The sequence below is a fragment of the Oncorhynchus mykiss genome, chromosome 2 (assembly GCF_013265735.2).
Source record: "Oncorhynchus mykiss isolate Arlee chromosome 2, USDA_OmykA_1.1, whole genome shotgun sequence".
Taxonomy (NCBI): Eukaryota; Metazoa; Chordata; class Actinopteri; order Salmoniformes; family Salmonidae; genus Oncorhynchus; species Oncorhynchus mykiss.
The window spans coordinates 9,928,029-9,952,500 of record NC_048566.1 but is presented as its reverse complement, the minus strand read 5'-3'; the positions used below and the strand labels follow the sequence as shown (position 1 = coordinate 9,952,500).

Sequence of the window (24,472 nt, the reverse complement as noted above, 5' to 3'; positions counted from 1 at the left end):
AGGTGAGGGTAGGGCCCTGGCACTGTCCCTCTCAGTTACGATACCAACAATGAGGTCATCCCAGACAGGAAGTGGGACAGACGGGCACGGTCTGACAAGTCAGAGCTACTGAGAGGGTCATCACTGGTCACCACAGCCACAAAGCCATAAACCCCACCTATTTCAACAATTTCTCTTCTTATAATGTGATTTCAAACCTTAACCCTAACCTTACCACACAACCTGATGCCGAACACTAACCTTAAATTAAGAACAAAAAGCACATTTTTTTCATGAATTTTATAGCCAATTCTGACTTTGTTTCTGTGCTATCTAGTAGAAACCAACAGAGGGATTTCCCTATGTATCATGCCACCCAGAGGTGTGACTGATCTCAACTGAATCACAGCACCCAAAACACCATGAAGACAAGTGTCAGCCAGAGGTGTGACTGATCTCAACTGAATCACAGCACCCAAAACACCATGAAGCCAAGTGTCAGCCAGAGGTGTGACTGATCTCAACTGAATCACAGCACCCAAAACACCATGAAGCCAAGTGTCAGTCAGAGGTGTGACTGATCTCAACTGAATCACAGCACCCAAAACACCATGAAGCCAAGTGTCAGCCAGAGGTGTGACTGACCTCAACTGAATCACAGCACCCAAAACACCATGAAGACAAGTGTCAGCCAGAGGTGTGACTGACCTCAACTGAATCACAGCACCCAAAACACCATGAAGACAAGTGTCAGCCAGAGGTGTGACTGATCTCAACTGAATCACAGCACCCAAAACACCATGAAGACAAGTGTCAGCCAGAGGTGTGACTGACCTCAACTGAATCACAATACCCAAAACACCATGAAGACAAGTGTCAGCCAGAGGTGTGACTGATCTCAACTGAATCACAGCACCCAAAACACCATGAAGCCAAGTGTCAGCCAGAGGTGTGACTGATCTCAACTGAATCACAGCACCCAAAACACCATGAAGACAAGTGTCAGCCAGAGGTGTGACTGATCTCAACTGAATCACAGCACCCAAAACACCATGGAGCCAAGTGTCAGCCAGAGAACTGGGCATTTAATACAGTATATCTACTTGTACAAACAAGCCAGTCAATTCCACCTTCAACGATTGAAATGTGTGGATGCTTTGGTGCCATCTAGTGACCAAGAATGAAAATCTATCTAGATGGGGTCGGCAACAGGTGGCCTGTTTAAAAATATATATATTTTCGCTATCTATTTAATTCAGGAAATCTGTTTCCAAGTAGTCTCACAAATTAAAAAAGAGACGTGATCGTGTTTCAACATAATAAAGGTATGAAATTATTGTTATTTTTAAATGCAACCTCTTTTTGGGCTTAGTTGTGGTCAATTTGCAGTGTACAAATTATTAGAATTATTAGACAACCCCTGACCCCCCGACACTCTCTATGAGAAACTTTTGGAATTGGAATTTCAGTTCACTTCCTGAACTGACTCAATTAATACAATGGAATGAACTCCAACCCTGATAGATATGCATTATTGTTCCTCCACAGTCAATGAACCTCAGTTCAGATCTTATGACATTGTAGTTGTAGGAGATAGTCTTCAAGGTATGATAACGCACCATGCACTACAGCAATGTACATGCAGATAGACCGACTGACGGCCATACCTGAGCTGGGCTTTGAGCTCTGTGAAGCAGGGTCTCTTGCTAGGGTCGTAAGCCCAGCACTTGGTCATCAGGCTGTACAGGGTAGGGGGGCAGTTGTGGGGCATGGCCAGACGCTCTCCGTTCTCTATCCGGCCGATGACATCGTTGTTCTTCACCCCCTGGAAGGGTTTGACTCCGTAGATGAGGATCTCCCACATACACACACCTGAAGTACAGAGAAACATATATATATATATTTAAACCCTAATTTATCAGCTAATAACATACAGCCTTGAACTTAAAAGTTGTAGAGCACTGTTTGATAAGTACTGTATAAATTCCCATACTCACCAAACATCCACACGTCACTGGCTGAGGTAAAGCGTCTGAAGTTAATAGACTCTGGTGCCATCCATTTGATAGGCAGTTTCCCTTTGGAGGCTGGGAGGAGAGGTGAAAGCAGGACTTTGATTTTTTGTGATCAAATGTTTTTATTGTGATTGATTAGACAGGTACACATGAACAATGCAACACTTCCCCTCCCACAGGACTTCCCTAAGCCATAGTTAGATGAGTGGTTCACAATAGCAGTCTCACAGAGTCATATGCTGATGAAAAGAGCTGTTGAGTTTCTTTGACTCGCCCCATGCATACGTGCAACAGATATTTCCATGTTTATAATGTCCATGAATGACAGCAGCCACAGCTGTCTGCTTAAAGAGTGAGGAGCCTAATGAATGACTTACTGATAACATAAACAGCAGAAAGTGATCTCCTCTGGTATGCTGACTGTGGACAGTTAGTCTCCAGAACAAATTAAACTCCTACCTTTGTAATAGGAGCTGTCCTCCATGTATCGAGACAAGCCAAAGTCTCCCAGTTTAACACAGTCCACTGAGGATACCAGCACGTTCCTGGCAGCTATATCCCTTCAAGACGCAGACATGGTTACAATGGAGAAGAGAAGAGTAGTGTGTTTACAGGAAACACACCAAAGCCATATTAATAAGGCTAGATTGGGTTGAGGGCTTACCTATGTACAAACCGCTTGCTCTCCAGGTAGGAAAGTGCTGTGCTTAGCTGGAAAGCATAGAGAATCAGTGATGCCAAGTCGAGGTTGTATTTTCTCACTTGCAGGAAGGAGCGTAGCTGTAAAGATGGAAGAGAAAACAAAAGATAATACTCACTTTAGCATGTACATTACATACAGGGATGGTTTAATGCAGGAGCTTCCTGGGGCTGAAGCCCCTGGGCACAGGCCTGTTGGGGGCCCAAGAGAGGAAAAAAACATTTAAAAATTTATAATAATAATAAAGGAGATATATACAGTATTTATAAATATGTAGTATATATTTTGAGTGTAGACAGCCTGATGCCGTTCTGCTAATCATCAGATGGAGGGAGGAGAAGAGGTAGGGGGTGCCATGTGGGTAACTGGGGGCCCTGCCTTGATTGGGTACCTAATGAATTTAACAAAAAATAAAATAATAAACTGCATAATAAATAAATGTGACTGGTCAATTGTGTAAGTCAGGGGCTGGGACAAAACTTTTTTAGTATTATTATAATACTTTTTTATCCAACCACAGGAGCCCGCTCTCAATGTTCAAAATACACCAGAGAGCACAATTTCAGGAAACTAGGCGTCGCTACTACACAGGAGAGTAAACTTTTTTTTATTATAAAAATGTGTTTTTTGGCAGAAATGCCTTCTGGAACATGTGAACTTTCATGTGCCTTAATAACAAACTTGTATACTATCTCTATCTGTAAATACGAAAAAATGGTTAAATTACAAGCCTAGTTAGTTTAGCCACAGAAAAAGCCAGCAACCTCCTTACTACTTGGCTGAGATAATGAGTGGGCTGGACATGCCGAGAGATGAGTTCAGACTGGTCTGCCATGTATCATGCTTCTGTCTATAACATAAAGCGGTCAGTATGTGTAGGTAATCCATTCTAACTGGACTATTTTGAAAGATATTGCATAGTAGAACTGTATAAGTGTTGTTCTCCACTTTCCGGAGGCCCGAGTTTTGAAATCAGTGGAATTAGAGTATGATAGCTAAGGAGACGGAAAAGATTCTGGCGTTTGATTGCAAATATGCAGACTGAGTTGAAAAGAGAACACACAGAAGGCTGCTGTATAAAACACCTGTCTCTGGAGTACATCTTCAAACTAAGGGCAACCATGGCATCTGTGACAGAGAGGGAGAAGCGTCTATCCATGCATACGGGTAAGGTAGTCTAGCTGGCTACATTTTCAGATATTGCACATTTCTAATTTAGTCAGAAAGTCGTTTTAATTTCAAGTTAAAGTGTACTGTTAGCTAACTAGCTAACGTTAGCTGGCTGGCTAGCTAACGTTACGTGTATGATCTGTGTAGTTATATTATTCGTATCACAGAGCCAAATGCATTGCTAGTTATAGCCTAATGTTATCTAGCTAACATTGAACCTGGTTGGTTAGCTGCCTGCAGATTCATGCAGGGTATTAACGTTATGAGTTGGGATTATGGCTCATTGTTTAGCTAGCTAACTACATGTCTAAACAAAAGACTGCACTATGCAAGTAACGATTTCAAAGTTCATGGTGTCAATGCGACAACTGTTGATAGACGTAGCTGATAAATTCGCTCTGGCTATCTACTCCGATTTCAGATCACTCTTGTCTCAGTGTGCCAGAGCGCAGAATAACTGACGAATTTACGAACGCTCAACACCAATTGTATATAGCCCGTGTCAGTAAACGTTGGCAAAAAAGCGTGATTAAATTATTGCCAGCAGCACAGTTGCAGTCACCAATGCTCTGGGTAACATAAAAGCAGCCTAACCAGCTCTGCTAGTGCCAGTAAAATGGTCAGAGTGAACTGTTCTCTCATTTGTGTCTGAAAGTAGCTAGCCAACATTAGCCAGTTAGCTTGGGTGCTTGACTGCTGATGTTAGGTCAGAAGCTTGGATCAACCCTACTCCTCGGCTAGACCATCCAGTGTGCGCTCTGAACGTTCCTAGAGCGAAACGCTCTGAATTTGCGAATGTACAACCTGACAACGCTGAGTTTACAAATGCCCAGAGTGCACTCTAGGCACACTCTGGCAGTCCAGATTACATTTATGAACACGCAGTATAAACCAGCCTTTAGTCGTGAAATCTTTGGTTGTTTAGTACATGGCCTCACGTGAATCCTTAAAGAGATGGGACAGGCAAAGGCTTAAAGAGGGTGTGAACAATGCTGAATGGGTGTAGACAAAGAAGAAAGAAACAAAGAAAAGCTCCCCAGTAGGTACCAAAACATTAAGGGCCATTTTCTCAAAAGTGAGGTTACAAGTTTATCAACTTTCAAAAAACAATTACTTTCCCTTTGTTTCTCAACTGTAGTGTATGATATATGATTTTCTAGCTCTGAGTCTCTACTTTTATCCAAAGTAAAAAACACAATTTCAAATTTTGCTACATAAAACTTGTCGATTAAGTTTTATCACAAGCACATACAGGTAGCTTATCTGCCAAAATAAAGGAAACACCAACATAAAGTGGGACACCACGAGCTGCCAGAACAGCTTCAATGCGCCTTGGCATAGATTCTACAAGTGGACCTAAACCATGCCAGGAAATTGCTATGCCTACAGTCGGGAAGGCTGCAGTTAGAGCGACAAATATAGGCTACAGCTTGTTGTGGCCATAGACATATAATCCATAGAAGGGGTTTTGGAACCTCTTACACTGGCAATTTGACTGTTAAACTCATTTAAAAATATATATTTATTTAATCTTTATTTAACTAGGCAAGTCGGTTAAAGAACAAATTCTTATTTTCAATGACGGCCTACACCGGCCAAATCCAGGCGATGCTGGGCCAATTGTGCTCCGCCCTATGTGACTCCCAATCACAGGCTGTGATACAGCCTGGAATCGAATCAGGGTGTCTGTAGTGACGCCTCAAGCACTGAGATGCAGGGCCTTATACCGCTGCGCCACTCGGGAGCCCTAATGGGTACACTAGCGATGGGTGCCAGGGAACTGACATCTATGGATTATATTTCTATGGTTGGTTGCGGATGTCAGTTTGCCTTTTACAGATTTCAAAATACAATCACTGGAAAAACGTATATTTTGGAAAGAAAAAAAACACATTTCATGTATGGATGACTCATAGTGAAGACTGGGTTCGTGCAGATAACCAACAATTTACGACGTTTGGAATGAGACTAACGTGAGGTAAAGTAAATAATTCATTAATTCGAAGACTAATTGATCAGATATAAAATATCTGAAAAGTTATATTAGGAAATTATAACTTTGTAATCTGAATAATTTCCTTGGTGCCCCGACTTCCTAGTTAATTACAGTTACATGATTAATCAGTTGATCGTGTAATATTAATTACAGAGAATCTTTGATAAAAACAATAAGTCTTCAATTTAATGATAGTAAAGACATGACAATAGCCTATGGCTTCATCTTCATCATTAGGGGAGTCAGTGTGTCACTGGACATTACATTTAGTAGCCTACTGTGATATATATACTGTATTACCTCCTGATAATGTACAATCTGTGTGTCGCTTCATTGGCCTGGGCTATTGTTTGTTGTGAATTCCAGACCAGATTGATCTCAGTTTGTCAGTAAGAGTAGACACTGTTTTCAGTCATTTGTGTGGTATTAAAAAATATTGTGCTAATGTCTTCTGTCATGCAAATGACATAGAAATGCATGAAATGTGTTTTTTTAAATCCTCATGTGTGGAAATTCTAAAAACATCTCTGCTCAACTGTAGCCTATGCCACATGCCAAATGTTATTCTGGCTTTAGGGCCTCTTTCTTCAACAGTAAATGTAACACGCTTCCAATTGCATCTTTGTTCATGGATTTGTTTACAGAAAATGATGGTGTACCGGGAAGGAAGGGCTATAGAAAAAACAAAGCCTGGGGCCTATGATTCCTTAATCTGACCCTGATCACATATAACATAGACTGCCTTCTACAGTGTACTGGTTAAACCTCGAAATTGAACCTTGAATGTGATGCCTCTATCCACCACTAGATGGCCATCCCTAACAGCTGAAACCATGTGAAAGGTAGAAGTACCATCCAAGACTAAATGGGTGAAAAAAATCTAAAAACTCAAATTACAGTACTCTTCAGCATGATCCATAGGTTACTGTTACAGAGCCTGAGGTCATCACTGTTAAACTGATTTCTGTATTAAAGGTACTTCCTGTATTAAAGCACTGTATTGTGTGTGTGTTCTGTACCTCTCCCAGTGTACACAGCTCCATGATGATCCACACGGGGTTTTCTGTGATCACTCCAATCAGCTTCACTATGTGGGGGTGGTCAAACTGACGCATGGTCACTGCATGGGGACAACATGCACAGACACACACACACACACACACACAGTCTATTCACTGTAATTGAATAGACCAGGGATTAGCTAGGCTACGGTTTATAGAATCAGGTTACTTACTGTATGTAGGGCGAAAAGGTAGAGTGGAAAATGAAGACTGATTATATAGTGGATTAATATTCATGTTGATAATAAATATCAAGGCTGTTATGAAGGAAGCAGGTCCATGTTTACAGTGGGCTATTTTAGGATGACTTTAGATGACTCAAACCGCCATCTTTGTTTTTACTCAGATAACATGTCATCAACCCTGCTCCTGCTGAGCACCCCGTGTGGAGAGCAGAGGACAGGAGAGGAGAAGGGAGGAGGGGAGAGAGGAAGGGAGAGAGGAGGGGAGGAGAGGCTGGGGTTAGAGGAGAGGAGGGGGCAGGAGGACAGGAGAGGACAGGAGAGGAAGAGAGTAGAAGGGAGGAGGGGACAAGAGAGGAGAAGGGAGGAGGGGAGAGAGGAAGGGATAGAGGAGGGGAGGAGAGGCTGGGATTAGAGGAGAGGAGGGGACAGGAGGGGAGGAGAGGAGGGGAGGAGGAGACAGGAGAGGAAGAGAGGAGAAGGAAGGACGGGACAGGAGAGGAAGGGAGGAGGGGAGAGAGGAAGGGATAGAGGAGGGGAGGAGAGGCTGGGATTAGAGGAGAGGAGGGGACAGGAGGGGAGGAGAGGACAGGAGAGGAGGGGAGGAGAGGACAGAAGAGGAGGGGAGGAAGTTTACAGTGGTGATGTGCTATTTGATGTGTTTTAGAGTAGTGTGTGTGTGTGTGTGTTTGGATTTTGTCTCTCTGTGTGTGTGCGTCCATGTGTGTAGTGTTAGAGAGAGAGAGTGTGTGGGGGCATGCACGCATGTGTGTGTCTCAGACTTCAGCAAGGGAAGGGAAGGGGTGTGTGTTGCACGTGGGAAATCAGCAGGACTGTACTAGTGTAAACCCACTTTCTCAAAACCCATCCCTCTCTAAAGCGGTGTTCTGTCCTCCCCAGTCCCCCTGCAGCCTCCACACATTCCTGCTGTGTTTTCATACATGGGGTTAAACTCAGTCCCACCTTGTCTGGGCATTTCATCTGGATAAAGGAGCCTTTCTCTCTATCAGAACCACTGGAGCTGAATACCAGTCTTCTGCTGTTCAAAAACCCACTGGAGCTGAAGACCAGTCTTCTGCTGTTCAAAAACCCACTGGAGCTGAAGACCAGTCTTCTGCTGTTCAAAAACCCACTGCTACACTTGCGTCACAAATGGCACCCTAATCCTTATGAAGTGCAATATATATGAAATAGGGTGCCATTTGGGATGCATCCTAAATCTCTGCATGTGGTAGCCCTAAAAAGGTAGAAATATCTGTCTGAGATTGCTATGCTGAGAATGCGCCCTAGACGCAAACTAAAAGGTAATGTGTTCAACCCTCAGTAGTATACACACAACTGATGTATGAAGAGCAAGAGGTCGTATGTGCTGTGATCAAGAAGGACGACAGGAGGAGGTGTGTTACTTACAAGCTTCTTGTAAGAACTTCTCCCTGACACTATCAGAGGTGCAGTTCTTACACGTCTTGATGGCCACAGACAGAGCAGGGTTTTCCTACAGAGAGAAATAAAACATCAGAAAATGGTCCTTTAAATAAATCAAGCCTAACAGGATTGTGTCTTGTTTTTCCACAAATGTGTAGGCTCCCTATTCCCTATGTAGAGCATTTCATTTGAACAGGGCCCATAGGGATACCCATAGGGCTCTGGTCAAAAGCAGTTGGCTAAATAGGGAATAGGGAGCCATTTGGGACACAAACTAGGCCTACCGGGCTCATGTAGACTCCCTGGTGGACGTCCCCGAATTGTCCCTCTCCGATACAGCGACCCAGCTCAATCCTCTGTCTCTGAATCTCATAGTCCCTGGCTGGATACAACACACAGCATTAGACACACTGACTTTATAATCTCATAGTCCCTGGCTGGATACAACACACAGCATTAGTCACAATGACTTTATAATCTCATAGTCCCTGGCTGGATACAACACACAGCATTAGTCACAATGACTTTATAATCTCATAGTCCCTGGCTGGATACAACACACAGCATTAGACACACTGACTTTATAATCTCATAGTCCCTGGCTGGATACAACACACAGCATTAGACACACTGACTTTATAATCTCATAGTCCCTGGCTGGATACAACACACAGCATTAGTCACAATGACTTTATAATCTCATAGTCCCTGGCTGGATACAACACACAGCATTAGTCACAATGACTTTATAATCTCATAGTCCCTGGCTGGATACAACACAGCATTAGTCACACTGACTGTATAATATCATAGTCCCTGGCTGGATACAACACACAGCATTAGTCACAATGACTTTATAATCTCATAGTCCTGAACTCTGATAGAGTTCAGTGTGTCAAATCTGAGGGTCTGTTGTCCGGACCTCTGGCAGTCTCTATGGGGGTGCCACAGGGTTCAATTCTTGGACCGACTCTCTTCTCTGTATACATCAATGAGGTCGCTCTTGCTGCTGGTGAGTCTCTGATCCACCTCTACGCAGACGACACCATTCTGTATACTTCCGGCCCTTCTTTGGACACTGTGTTAACAACCCTCCAGGCAAGCTTCAATGCCATACAACTCTCCTTCCGTGGCCTCCAACTGCTCTTAAATACAAGTAAAACTAAATGCATGCTCTTCAACCGATCACTACCTGCACCTACCCGCCTGTCCAACATCACTACTCTGGACGGCTCTGACTTAGAATACGTGGACAACTACAAATACTTAGGTGTCTGGTTAGACTGTAAACTCTCCTTCCAGACCCATATCAAACATCTCCAATCCAAAGTTAAATCTAGAATTGGCTTCCTATTTCGCAACAAAGCATCCTTCACTCATGCTGCCAAACATACCCTTGTAAAACTGACCATCCTACCAATCCTCGACTTTGGCGATGTAATTTACAAAATAGCCTCCAATACCCTACTCAACAAACTGGATGCAGTCTATCACAGTGCAATCCGTTTTGTCACCAAAGCCCCATACACTACCCACCATTGCGACCTGTACGCTCTCGTTGGCTGGCCCTCGCTTCATACTCGTCGCCAAACCCACTGGCTCCATGTCATCTACAAGACCCTGCTAGGTAAAGTCCCCCCTTATCTCAGCTCGCTGGTCACCATAGCATCTCCCACCTGTAGCACACGCTCCAGCAGGTATATCTCTCTAGTCACCCCCAAAACCAATTCTTTCTTTGGCCGCCTCTCTTTCCAGTTCTCTGCTGCCAATGACTGGAACGAACTACAAAAATCTCTGAAACTGGAAACACTTATCTCCCTCACTAGCTTTAAGCACCAACTGTCAGAGCAGCTCACAGATTACTGCACCTGTACATAGCCCACATATAATTTAGCCCTATCAACTACCTCTTTCCCAACTGTATTTAATTAATTTATTTATTTTGCTCCTTTGCACCCCATTATTTTTATTTCTACTTTGCACATTCTTCCATTGCAAAACTACCATTCCAGTGTTTTACTTGCTATATTGTATTTACCTTGCCACCAAGGCCTTTTTTTTGCCTTTACCTCCCTTCTCACCTCATTTGCTCACATTGTATATAGACTTGTTTATACTTTATTATTGACTGTATGTTTGTTTTACTCCATGTGTAACTCTGTGTTGTTGTATCTGTCGAACTGCTTTGCTTTATCTTGGCCAGGTCGCAATTGTAAATGAGAACTTGTTCTCAACTTGCCTACCTGGTTAAATAAAGGTAAAATAAAATAAATAAAATAAATAAAGTCCCTGGCTGGATACAACACACAGCATTAGTCACAATGACTGTATAATCTCATAGTCCCTGGCTGGATACAACACAGCATTAGACACACTGACTTTATAATCTCATAGTCCCTGGCTGGATACAACACACAGCATTATACACACTGACTGTAGAATCTCATAGTCCCTGGCTGAGTACAACACACAGCATTAGTCACACTGACTGTATAATCTCATAGTCCCTGGCTGGGTACAACACACAGCATTAGACACACTGACTTTATAATCTCATAGTCCCTGGCTGGATACAACACAGCATTAGACACACTGACTTTATAATCTCATAGTCCCTGGCTGGATACAACACACAGCATTAGACACACTGACTGTATAATATCATAGTCCCTGGCTGGATACAACACAGCATTAGACACACTGACTTTATAATCTCATAGTCCCTGGCTGGATACAACACAGCATTAGACACACTGACTTTATAATCTCATAGTCCCTGGCTGGGTACAACACACAGCATTAGACACACTGACTGTATAATCTCATAGTCCCTGGCTGGATACAACACAGCATTAGTCACAATGACTGTATAATCTCATAGTCCCTGGCTGGATACAACACACAGCATTAGACACACTGACTGTATAATCTCATAGTCCCTGGCTGGGTACAACACACAGCATTAGACACACTGACTTTATAATCTCATAGTCCCTGGCTGGGTACAACACACAGCATTAGACACACTGACTGTATAATCTCATAGTCCCTGGCTGGATACAACACAGCATTAGACACACTGACTGTATAATCTCATAGTCCCTGGCTGGATACAACACACAGCATTAGACACACTGACTTTATAATCTCATAGTCCCTGGCTGGGTACAACACACAGCATTAGACACACTGACTTTATGATCTCATAGTCCCTGGCTGGATACAACACACAGCATTAGACACACTGACTGTATAATCTCATAGTCCCTGGCTGGATACAACACAGCATTAGACACACTGACTTTATAATCTCATAGTCCCTGGCTGGGTACAACACACAGCATTAGACACACTGACTGTATAATCTCATAGTCCCTGGCTGGATACAACACAGCATTAGACACACTGACTGTATAATCTCATAGTCCCTGGCTGGATACAACACAGCATTAGACACACTGACTTTATAATCTCATAGTCCCTGGCTGGGTACAACACACAGCATTAGACACACTGACTGTATAATCTCATAGTCCCTGGCTGGATACAACACAGCATTAGACACATTGACTTTATAATCTCATAGTCCCTGGCTGGATACAACACACAGCATTAGTCACAATGACTTTATAATCTCATAGTCCCTGGCTGGATACAACACACAGCATTAGTCACACTGACTGTATAATATCATAGTCCCTGGCTGGATACAACACAGCATTAGACACACTGACTTTATAATCTCATAGTCCCTGGCTGGATACAACACACAGCATTAGTCACAATGACTTTATAATCTCATAGTCCCTGGCTGGATACAACACACAGCATTAGTCACAATGACTTTATAATCTCATAGTCCCTGGCTGGATACAACACAGCATTAGACACACTGACTGTATAATCTCATAGTCCCTGGCTGGATACAACACAGCATTAGTCACAATGACTTTATAATCTCATAGTCCCTGGCTGGATACAACACACAGCATTAGTCACAATGACTTTATAATCTCATAGTCCCTGGCTGGATACAACACACAGCATTAGTCACAATGACTTTATAATCTCATAGTCCCTGGCTGGATACAACACACAGCATTAGTCACACTGACTTTATAATCTCATAGTCCCTGGCTGGGTACAACACACAGCATTAGACACACTGACTGTATAATCTCACAGTCCCTGGCTGGGTACAACACACAGCATTAGTCACAATGACTTTATAATCTCATAGTCCCTGGCTGGATACAACACAGCATTAGACACACTGACTGTATAATATCATAGTCCCTGGCTGGATACAACACAGCATTAGTCACAATGACTTTATAATCTCATAGTCCCTGGCTGGATACAACACACAGCATTAGTCACAATGACTTTATAATCTCATAGTCCCTGGCTGGATACAACACAGCATTAGACACACTGACTGTATAATATCATAGTCCCTGGCTGGATACAACACAGCATTAGACACACTGACTGTATAATCTCATAGTCCCTGGCTGGATACAACACACAGCATTAGACACACTGACTGTATAATCTCATAGTCCCTGGCTGGATACAACACAGCATTAGTCACAATGACTTTATAATCTCATAGTCCCTGGCTGGATACAACACAGCATTAGACACACTGACTGTATAATATCATAGTCCCTGGCTGGATACAACACAGCATTAGACACACTGACTGTATAATCTCATAGTCCCTGGCTGGATACAACACAGCATTAGTCACAATGACTTTATAATCTCATAGTCCCTGGCTGGATACAACACAGCATTAGACACACTGACTGTATAATCTCATAGTCCCTGGCTGGATACAACACAGCATTAGTCACAATGACTGTATAATCTCATAGTCCCTGGCTGGATACAACACAGCATTAGACACACTGACTGTATAATCTCATAGTCCCTGGCTGGATACAACACAGCATTAGTCACAATGACTTTATAATCTCATAGTCCCTGGCTGGATACAACACACAGCATTAGACACACTGACTGTATAATATCATAGTCCCTGGCTGGATACAACACAGCATTAGACACACTGACTTTATAATCTCATAGTCCCTGGCTGGATACAACACACAGCATTAGACACACTGATTTTATTATCTCATAGTCCCTGGCTGGATACAACACACAGCATTAGACACACTGACTTTATAATCTCATAGTCCCTGGCTGGATACAACACAGCATTAGACACACTGACTGTATAATCTCATAGTCCCTGGCTGGATACAACACACAGCATTAGTCACAATGACTGTATAATCTCATAGTCCCTGGCTGGATACAACACAGCATTAGACACACTGACTGTATAATCTCATAGTCCCTGGCTGGATACAACACACAGCATTAGACACACTGACTTTATAATCTCATAGTCCCTGGCTGGATACAACACACAGCATTAGTCACAATGACTGTATAATCTCATAGTCCCTGGCTGGATACAACACAGCATTAGACACACTGACTGTATAATCTCATAGTCCCTGGCTGGATACAACACAGCATTAGTCACAATGACTTTATAATCTCATAGTCCCTGGCTGGATACAACACACAGCATTAGTCACAATGACTTTATAATCTCATAGTCCCTGGCTGGATACAACACACAGCATTAGTCACAATGACTTTATAATCTCATAGTCCCTGGCTGGATACAACACACAGCATTAGTCACACTGACTTTATAATCTCATAGTCCCTGGCTGGGTACAACACACAGCATTAGACACACTGACTGTATAATCTCACAGTCCCTGGCTGGGTACAACACACAGCATTAGTCACAATGACTTTATAATCTCATAGTCCCTGGCTGGATACAACACAGCATTAGACACACTGACTGTATAATATCATAGTCCCTGGCTGGATACAACACAGCATTAGTCACAATGACTTTATAATCTCATAGTCCCTGGCTGGATACAACACACAGCATTAGTCACAATGACTTTATAATCTCATAGTCCCTGGCTGGATACAACACAGCATTAGACACACTGACTGTATAATATCATAGTCCCTGGCTGGATACAACACAGCATTAGACACACTGACTGTATAATCTCATAGTCCCTGGCTGGATACAACACACAGCATTAGACACACTGACTGTATAATCTCATAGTCCCTGGCTGGATACAACACAGCATTAGTCACAATGACTTTATAATCTCATAGTCCCTGGCTGGATACAACACAGCATTAGACACACTGACTGTATAATATCATAGTCCCTGGCTGGATACAACACAGCATTAGACACACTGACTGTATAATCTCATAGTCCCTGGCTGGATACAACACAGCATTAGTCACAATGACTTTATAATCTCATAGTCCCTGGCTGGATACAACACAGCATTAGACACACTGACTGTATAATCTCATAGTCCCTGGCTGGATACAACACAGCATTAGTCACAATGACTGTATAATCTCATAGTCCCTGGCTGGATACAACACAGCATTAGACACACTGACTGTATAATCTCATAGTCCCTGGCTGGATACAACACAGCATTAGTCACAATGACTTTATAATCTCATAGTCCCTGGCTGGATACAACACACAGCATTAGACACACTGACTGTATAATATCATAGTCCCTGGCTGGATACAACACAGCATTAGACACACTGACTTTATAATCTCATAGTCCCTGGCTGGGTACAACACACAGCATTAGTCACACTGACTTTATAATCTCATAGTCCCTGGCTGGATACAACACACAGCATTAGACACACTGACTGTATAATATCATAGTCCCTGGCTGGATACAACACACAGCATTAGACACACTGACTTCATATCAACGGGTGGTATGGACGTCCGATTGATTGTGAAATCAATCTGGTTTTAGCTGATCACTGAAGATCACAGTACAGCATGCAATCATGCAATTCCATTCAAATCAGGACTGCCAAGGCTATCCATGGATTTGCATGCAATGGCTGATTTGTTGAATAAATACAATCATATTGTGAATATGAAATCACCATGCATAAAGTTTCACCAGACATGCCAAGCCATAATCACATTTTACACTTGAAATGTAAAACACTGGTAAACAGTATGATGGTGTCAAATGATCTTTGTGTACTTCTTAACTTTGCACATATTCTGGAGGGCCAGTGAGTGGCCCCGCTGCAGCAGTACTGTGTCTGACTAGTGGCTGTGGTCCCTTCCATCCATAACGGGTCAATAGGACAGCCTGGCTGCAATATTCATCTTTCTCTGGGCTGGACAGTGTCTATTCACCAACACTCAATACATCAATCAAATCAAATCAAAATGAAAGAAAATGACAGAAACACAATCACACAAGTCAAACCAGAGGTAGACCTGGGTCAAATGGTAAATACCTCCAGATACCTGATGTAGCATGGATATAGATTGGCCTTGTGCGACCACTCCATTGGTTCAATTGAACACTAAATCAAGTGTAGCTCAAGTATTTGAAAGTATTTAACATATATGGTTGACCCTGGTCTGACAACCACAATACAACCAAAAGGCAATCCTCAAGTACAGGGCTGAGACGCACACCATTACCTTCCTCTAGTCCATAGTATTCTGCAGGGCAGTTCATGTGAGGAGAAATCTTTTAGAGGGTACATCAACATTGGAGGAACATAACTTTTAAAATGGTTTAAACTGTACGAAAGGTACCTCCCTGGTTTGGAGAAACACATGACTAAGTAAGAGTGCTTTTCTGGCAAAGGGGAGTGACATTTGTTGCATGTAGAAGACAGTCAGTGCAAACGAACTGCAGGGAGATTAATACCCTTGGACTACACTGCCATTTGTCAGCAGCCTCTGCTGGCAGGCTGGCTGGCTGGCTGGCTGTGTGTGTGCGTGTGCATGTGTACACATAATATAAACGGCTAGCGTTTCAGGCTATGTTAAATACTTCTCCACTGTTATGATATAAAGTAAATTATGGAGTCGTGTGGAGGACAATCTTAGAAAAAAGATTTCCAAAAGGGTTCTTCAGCTGGCCCCATAGGAGAACCCTTTTTGGTTCCAGGCAGAACACTTTTGGGGGTTCCAGGTAGAACCTAGGGTTATTCAAAGGGTTTTCCTATGGTTTTCCTACGGGGAAAGCCGAAGAACCATTTTAGGTTCTACATACAGTCGAAGTGGGAAGTTTACATACACCTTAGCCAAACACATTTAAACTCAGTTTGTAAAAATTCATGACATTTAATCAGAGTTAAAATTCCGTCTTAGGTCAGTTAGGATCATCACATTTAAGCATGTGAAATGTCAGAATAATAGTAGAGAGAATTATTTATTTCAGCTTTTATTTATTTCATCACATTCACAGTGGTTCAGAAGTTTACATAAACTCAATTAGTATTTGGTAGCATTGGCTTTAAATTGTTTAACTTGGGTCAAACGTTTTGGGTAGCCTTCCACAAGCTTCCCACAATAAGTTGGGTGAATGTTGGCCCATTCCTCCTGACAGAGCTGGTGTAACTGAGTAGGGTTTGTAGGCATACTTGCTTGCACACGCTTTTTCAATTATGCCCACAAATGTTCTATAGGATTGTGGTCAGGGCTTTGTGATAGCCACTCCAATACCTTGACTTTGTTGTCCTTAAGCCATTTTGCCACAACTTTGGAAGTATGCTTCGGGTCATTGTCCATTTGGAAGACCCATTTGCGGCCAAGCTTTAACTTCCTGACTGATGTCTTGAGATGTTGCTTCAATATAAACACATTATGTTCCCTCCTCATGATGCCATCTATTTTGTGAAGTGCACCAGTCCCTCCTGCAGCAAAGACATCCCTACAACATGATGCTGCCACCCCTGTGCTTCACGGTTGGGATGGTGTTCTTCAGCTTGCAAGCCTCCCCCTGTTTACTCCAAACATAACGATGGTCATTATGGCCAAACAGTTCTATTTTTGTTTCATCAGACCAGAGGACATTTCTCCAAAAAGTACGATCTTTGTCCACATGTGCAGTTGCAAACCGTAGTCTGGCTTTTTTTATGGAGGTTTTGGAGCAGTGGCTTCTTCCTTGCTGAGCGGCCTTTCAGGTTATGTCGATAAAGGACTCGTTTAACTGTGGATATAGATACTTTTGTATCTGTTTCCTCCAGCATCTTCACAAGGTCCTTTACTATTGTTCTGGGATTGATTAGCACTTTTCGCACCAAAGTACGTTCATCTCTAGGAGACAGAACGCGTCCCCTTCCTGAGCTGTATGTGGTCCCATGGTGTTTATACTTGTGTACTATTGTTTGTACAGATGAATGTGGTACCTTCAGGCATTTGGAAATTACTCCCAATGATGAATCAGACTTGTGGATGTCTACAATTGTTTTTCTGAGGTCTTGGCTGATTTCTTTTGAAACTCATTCTACTAATAGTGATTTTCCCCATGATGTCAAGCAAAGAGGCACTGAGTTTGAAGGTAGACCTTGAAATACATCCACATGTACACCTCCACTTGACTCAAATTACGTCAATTAGCCTATCAGAAGCTTCAAAAGCCAGAACTTAATTGTCTGGAATTTTCCAAGCTGTTTAAAGGCACAGTCAAATTAGTGTATGTAATCCTCTGACCCACTGGAATTGTGAGACATTGAACTATAAGTGAAATAATCTATCTGTAAACAATTGTTGGAAAAATGACATGCACAATGTAGATGTCCTAACCGACTTGACAAAACTATAGTTTGTTAACAAGACATTTGTGGAGTGGTTGAAAAACTAGTTTTAATGACTCCAACCTAAGTGTATGTAAACTAGTTTTAATGACTCCAACCTAAGTGTATGTAAACTAGTTTTAATGACTCCAACCTAAGTGTATGTAAACAAGTTTTAATGACTCCAACCTAAGTGTATGTAAACTAGTTTTTATGACTCCAACCTAAGTGTATGTAAACTAGTTTTAATGACTCCAACCTAAGTGTATGTAAACAAGTTTTAATGACTCCAACCTAAGTGTATGTAAACTAGTTTTAATGACTCCAACCTAAGTGTATGTAAACTAGTTTTAATGACTCCAACCTAAGTGTATGTAAACTAGTTTTAATGACTCCAACCTAAGTGTATGTAAACTAGTTTTAATGACTCCAACCTAAGTGTATGTAAACTTCCCACTTCAACTGTAACACCTTTTTCCCTAAGAGTGAAGGACAAAGGACAGATACGTCATGAAAAATGAAATGTTGAGAGGAAACTGTTTGAGCAGCAGAAGACACAGTCACAGCCAACTCATTCTACTAATAGTGATCGACAGATCCACCTCATGCACTCTGTGTTGGGGATTCCCCGTGTAAATATGATTCTAGCTTTTTGTGAACTACTCTCTATCAACAGTAATAGTTACATCAAAGATGAACATAAAATAATTGAGAAACATTATTGCCTCTTGAAAACTAGTTAAGAGAAGAACAATCTAAATAAAACTGCTACAAATGTAGTAGCAAAAATCTGAACTCTGAAAATAAAAAATGAAGAACTGAAAGATGCCTAACACCAACTTGACCTCTGTAGCTTTGGTGCTTTCAGAGAACTCCAGTCTCAATGACCCCAGGAAGGCAGAATGTGGTAACAGCCAATCAGAAAGTGGGGCACACTTCTCCAAACTGGGTTAAAGCTGTACACTAGAGGCCACGATCAAAGGCCCACGGGGTCTGGAGAGAACATCTGGTCTGCAGCTCACCACTGAGACACTCTAAAACCCAGCACCGCTGTCTGTCGCTGCCTCCCTCATCCTCCTCAGCACATGATCCCTTACTTACTCCCTGTGTGACAGATGCTACGGTACTCACTGGAGGGCATGGTGTAGGTATCCTCATCATCTATGATCTCCGCATAGTCGTCTGTCTCTGGGGAAAAAAGAGAGCGACACACAGTGAGAGAGGGAGGGATAGAGAGAGGTGAGGATAAAGAACAGTAGCATTCTGACTCTAAGCAGGATAGCCCAACATGACAGACATGAGTTAGGCTAGGTGTTAATCTAACTACGTCTAGACTTGTACTTAACTTACCTTTAGTACAATAAAGTACCTTTACCAAAAACCCACCATTTCAAAGTTGTTAACCCTTAACACCAATCCCCCCCTCCACACATATGACAAACAGCCCAGCTCTGTGATGTGCCTCCCTCTGCGTTCTCCCACCATGTTCCTCAGGTCTGAGCTGTGCTCCAATAGCAGCAGTGGTATTTGAGTGAGGGGAGGAGGGATGAGGAGGAGTTTCCCCCCCCAGAGAAACTTCTTCAGGAAAAACAGATTGAGTCACGGGTAACTCCAGAGTCATTGGGTGAGCCTGTCTATCCTGACTGCTGTGATTTTAAGGAAGAAGCAGAAGTTTCCAGGAAAATATAACACACAGATGAATGTTGAGACAGCCCTGCTTTGTGCAGCCTGAGATAAAGAAGAAAAACTGCTGATAAGTCAAATTATTTGATTTGATTCAGGACTACTGTTAAAAAGCTGTGAAATGCTATGATAGTGTGTCATTATTAATGAAGGAAAAAAAGATAAGGGTTACTCGAAAATGACTAGAAAACGAAGGAAAATCAGAGCACTGAAAAGTGTAGAACGTACCCAAATGGACAGACAGAGTGACAGAATAGTATGACCCATTCTATCCATAACGAGGACACCACAGATCATTGTAGAAGCCCTGTGTTTAATAACACATAAGGAAATAGGAAAAGAAAGTTGATAAGAGGTTGAACTTTACCGTCCCCACTTAAATCCCCTGCAAATCCACGTAGGTAGCATGCACGAGAGAGAGAGACAGACAGACAGACAGACAGACAGACAGACAGACAGACAGACAGACAGACAGACAGACAGACAGACAGACAGACACAGAGAGAGAGAGAGAGAGAGAGAGAGAGAGAGACAGAGAGGCGAAAAACACAGATTAGGGAATGTTTACTGGCCCTCTTAGAGAAAGTTGACAGCAAAATAACGAGTTTAAAGGTCAAAACCAAGTTGCAGCCACTTCTTACTAACTCTCAGGGGATTCCCCCAGATGTTGATAAGGGTGATGATAGTAAGAGGCTGCCAAGTGAGTAACATACACAGGTCAAAGAGACACCTCACTGTAAGTAGGTCACACACACACACACACACACACACACACACACACACCCAAAAGGGTTAGGGGAAGTGTAACTTCAGAGAGCATCTCAGTTAGTTGAACAACAGTGGAATGGAAGTCCTGGTGCAGTATTTGTGCTGAGCTGAAATATTTTGATTCATCCTCTGCAGAGAGATTTCATTCTATCAGGATCATACAAAGTCTGCAGAGAGATTTCATTCTATCAGGATCATACAAAGTCTGCAGAGAGATTTCATTCTATCAGGATCATACAAAGTCTGCAGAGAGATTTCATTCTATCAGGATCATACAAAGTCTGCAGAGAGATTTCATTCTATCAGGATCATACAAAGTCTGCAGAGAGATTTCATTCTATCAGGATCATACAAAGTCTGCAGAGAGATTTCACTCTATCAGGATCATACAAAGTCTGCAGAGAGATTTCATTCTATCAGGATCATACAAAGTCTGCAGAGAGATTTCACTCTATCAGGATCATACAAAGTCCGCAGAGAGATTTCATTCTATCAGGATCATACAAAGTCTGCAGAGAGATTTCACTCTATCAGGATCATACCAAGTCCGCAGAGAGATTTCATTCTATCAGGGTCATACAAAGTCTGCAGAGAGATTTCACTCTATCAGGATCATACAAAGTCTGCAGAGAGATTTCATTCTATCAGGATCATACAAAGTCTGCAGAGAGATTTCATTCTATCAGGATCATACAAAGTCTGCAGAGAGATTTCATTCTATCAGGATCATACAAAGTCTGCAGAGAGATTTCATTCTATCAGGATCATACAAAGTCTGCAGAGAGATTTCATTCTATCAGGATCATACAAAGTCTGCAGAGAGATTTCATTCTATCAGGATCATACAAAGTCTGCAGAGAGATTTCATTCTATCAGGATCATACAAAGTCTGCAGAGAGATTTCATTCTATCAGGATCATACAAAGTCTGCAGAGAGATTTCATTCTATCAGGATCATACAAAGTCTGCAGAGAGATTTCATTCTATCAGGATCGTACAAAGTCTGCAGAGAGATTTCATTCTATCAGGATCATACAAAGTCTGCAGAGAGATTTCACTCTATCAGGATCATACAAAGTCTGCAGAGAGATTTCATTCTATCAGGATCATACAAAGTCTGCAGAGAGATTTCATTCTATCAGGATCATACAAAGTCTGCAGAGAGATTTCACTCTATCAGGATCATACAAAGTCTGCAGAGAGATTTCATTCTATCAGGATCATACAAAGTCTGCAGAGAGATTTCACTCTATCAGGATCATACTAAGTCTGCAGAGAGATTTCACTCTATCAGGATCATACAAAGTCTGCAGAGAGATTTCATTCTATCAGGATCATACAAAGTCTGCAGAGAGATTTCACTCTATCAGGATCATACAAAGTCTGCAGAGAGATTTCATTCTATCAGGATCATACAAAGTCTGCAGAGAGATTTCACTCTATCAGGATCATACAAAGTCTGCAGAGAGATTTCATTCTATCAGGATCATACAAAGTCTGCAGAGAGATTTCACTCTATCAGGATCATACAAAGTCTGCAGAGAGATTTCATTCTATCAGGATCATACAAAGTCTGCAGAGAGATTTCACTCTATCAGGATCATACAAAGTCTGCAGAGAGATTTCATTCTATCAGGATCATACAAAGTCTGCAGAGAGATTTCATTCTATCAGGATCATACAAAGTCTGCAGAGAGATTTCATTCTATCAGGATCATACAAAGTCTGCAGAGAGATTTCATTCTATCAGGATCATACAAAGTCTGCAGAGAGATTTCATTCTATCAGGATCATACAAAGTCTGCAGAGAGATTTCATTCTATCAGGATCGTACAAAGTCTGCAGAGAGATTTCATTCTATCAGGATCGTACAAAGTCTGCAGAGAGATTTCATTCTATCAGGATCATACAAAGTCTGCAGAGAGATTTCATTCTATCAGGATCGTACAAAGTCTGCAGAGAGATTTCATTCTATCAGGATCGTACAAAGTCTGCAGAGAGATTTCATTCTATCAGGATCGTACAAAGTCTGCAGAGAGATTTCATTCTATCAGGATCATACAAAGTCTGCAGAGAGATTTCACTCTATCAGGATCATACAAAGTCTGCAGAGAGATTTCATTCTATCAGGATCATACAAAATCTGCAGAGAGATTTCATTCTATCAGGATCGTACAAAGTCTGCAGAGAGATTTCATTCTATCAGGATCATACAAAATCTGCAGAGAGATTTCATTCTATCAGGATCGTACAAAGTCTGCAGAGAGATTTCATTCTATCAGGATCGTACAAAGTCTGCAGAGAGATTTCATTCTATCAGGATCATACAAAGTCTGCAGAGAGATTTCATTCTATCAGGATCATACAAAGTCTGCAGAGAGATTTCATTCTATCAGGGTCATACAAAGTCTGCAGAGAGATTTCATTCTATCAGGATCATACAAAGTCTGCAGAGAGATTTCATTCTATCAGGATCATACAAAGTCTGCAGAGAGATTTCATTCTATCAGGATCATACAAAGTCTGCAGAGAGATTTCATTCTATCAGGGTCATACAAAGTCTGCAGAGAGATTTCATTCTATCAGGGTCATACAAAGTCTGCAGAGAGATTTCATTCTATCAGGGTCATACAAAGTCCATGACCACTCAGAGAAGAGAGGAAAACAAACACTTCTAAGACACGGTGCCAACATTCATCTTGTAACGGTTGTCGTCGGTGGAAGAAGAGGACCAAAGCGCAGCGTGGTTAGTGTTCATCTTAATTTAATAATAATCAAAACTGAACACTTCAAATGACAAAACAACAAACGTGACAACCTAAACAGTTCTATCTGGTGCAGACACACAAAGACTGAAAACAACCACCCACAAACCCCAACAGAAAACAGGCTACCTAAATATGGTTCCCAATCAGAGACAATGACTAACACCTGCCTCTGATTGAAACACAAAACATAGACTACCCACCCAACTCACGCCCTGACCATACTAAATAAACACAAAACATAGACTACCCACCCAACTCACGCCCTGACCATACTAAATAAAGACAAAACAAAGACTGCCCACCCCAACTCACGCCCTGACCATACTAAATAAAGACAAAACAAAGACTGCCCACCCCAACTCACGCCCTGACCATACTAAATAAACACAAATTATAGACTACCCACCCAACTCACACCCTGACCATACTAAATAAAGACAAAACAAAGACTGCCCACCCAACTCACGCCCTGACCATACTAAATAAACACAAAACATAGACTACCCACCCAACTCACGCCCTGACCATACTAAATAAACACAAAACATAGACTACCCACCCAACTCACGCCCTGACCATACTAAATAAACACAAAACATAGACTACCCACCCAACTCACGCCCTGACCATACTAAATAAACACAAAACATAGACTACCCACCCAACTCACGCCCTGACCATACTAAATAAACACAAAACATAGACTACCCACCCAACTCACGCCCTGACCATACTAAATAAAGACAAAACAAAGACTGCCCACCCCAACTCACGCCCTGACCATACTAAATAAACACAAAACATAGACTACCCACCCAACTCACACCCTGACCATACTAAATAAAGACAAAACAAAGACTGCCCACCCAACTCACGCCCTGACCATACTAAATAAACACAAAACATAGACTACCCACCCAACTCACGCCCTGACCATACTAAATAAAGACAAAACATAGACTACCCACCCCAACTCACGCCCTGACCATACTAAATAAACACAAAACATAG

The 24,472-nt window shown here is 42.0% G+C and overlaps 1 protein-coding gene across 8 annotated transcripts in view; it reads right to left on the bottom strand.

Moving 5' to 3' along the window:
• LOC110507293 (focal adhesion kinase 1-like) overlaps window positions 1-24,472 on the bottom strand; it is a 134,169-nt gene that overhangs the window by 30,802 nt on the left and 78,895 nt on the right. For 3 of the 8 annotated variants that reach the window (XM_036937418.1, XM_036937443.1, XM_036937453.1), the window contains exons 14-21: window positions 19,374-19,430; window positions 8,813-8,910; window positions 8,514-8,598; window positions 6,880-6,980; window positions 2,659-2,774; window positions 2,454-2,554; window positions 1,977-2,066; window positions 1,647-1,851 (exon numbers count right to left, since the gene is read on the bottom strand). In XM_036937418.1, the coding sequence (XP_036793313.1) occupies window positions 1,647-1,851; window positions 1,977-2,066; window positions 2,454-2,554; window positions 2,659-2,774; window positions 6,880-6,980; window positions 8,514-8,598; window positions 8,813-8,910; window positions 19,374-19,430 (853 nt within the window). Of the gene's footprint in view, window positions 1-1,646; window positions 1,852-1,976; window positions 2,067-2,453; window positions 2,555-2,658; window positions 2,775-6,879; window positions 6,981-8,513; window positions 8,599-8,812; window positions 8,911-16,137; window positions 16,159-19,373; window positions 19,431-20,292; window positions 20,311-24,472 lie in introns of all 8 variants that reach the window. The other 5 variants (XM_036937415.1, XM_036937420.1, XM_036937428.1 and 2 more) reach the window with 3 other exon arrangements.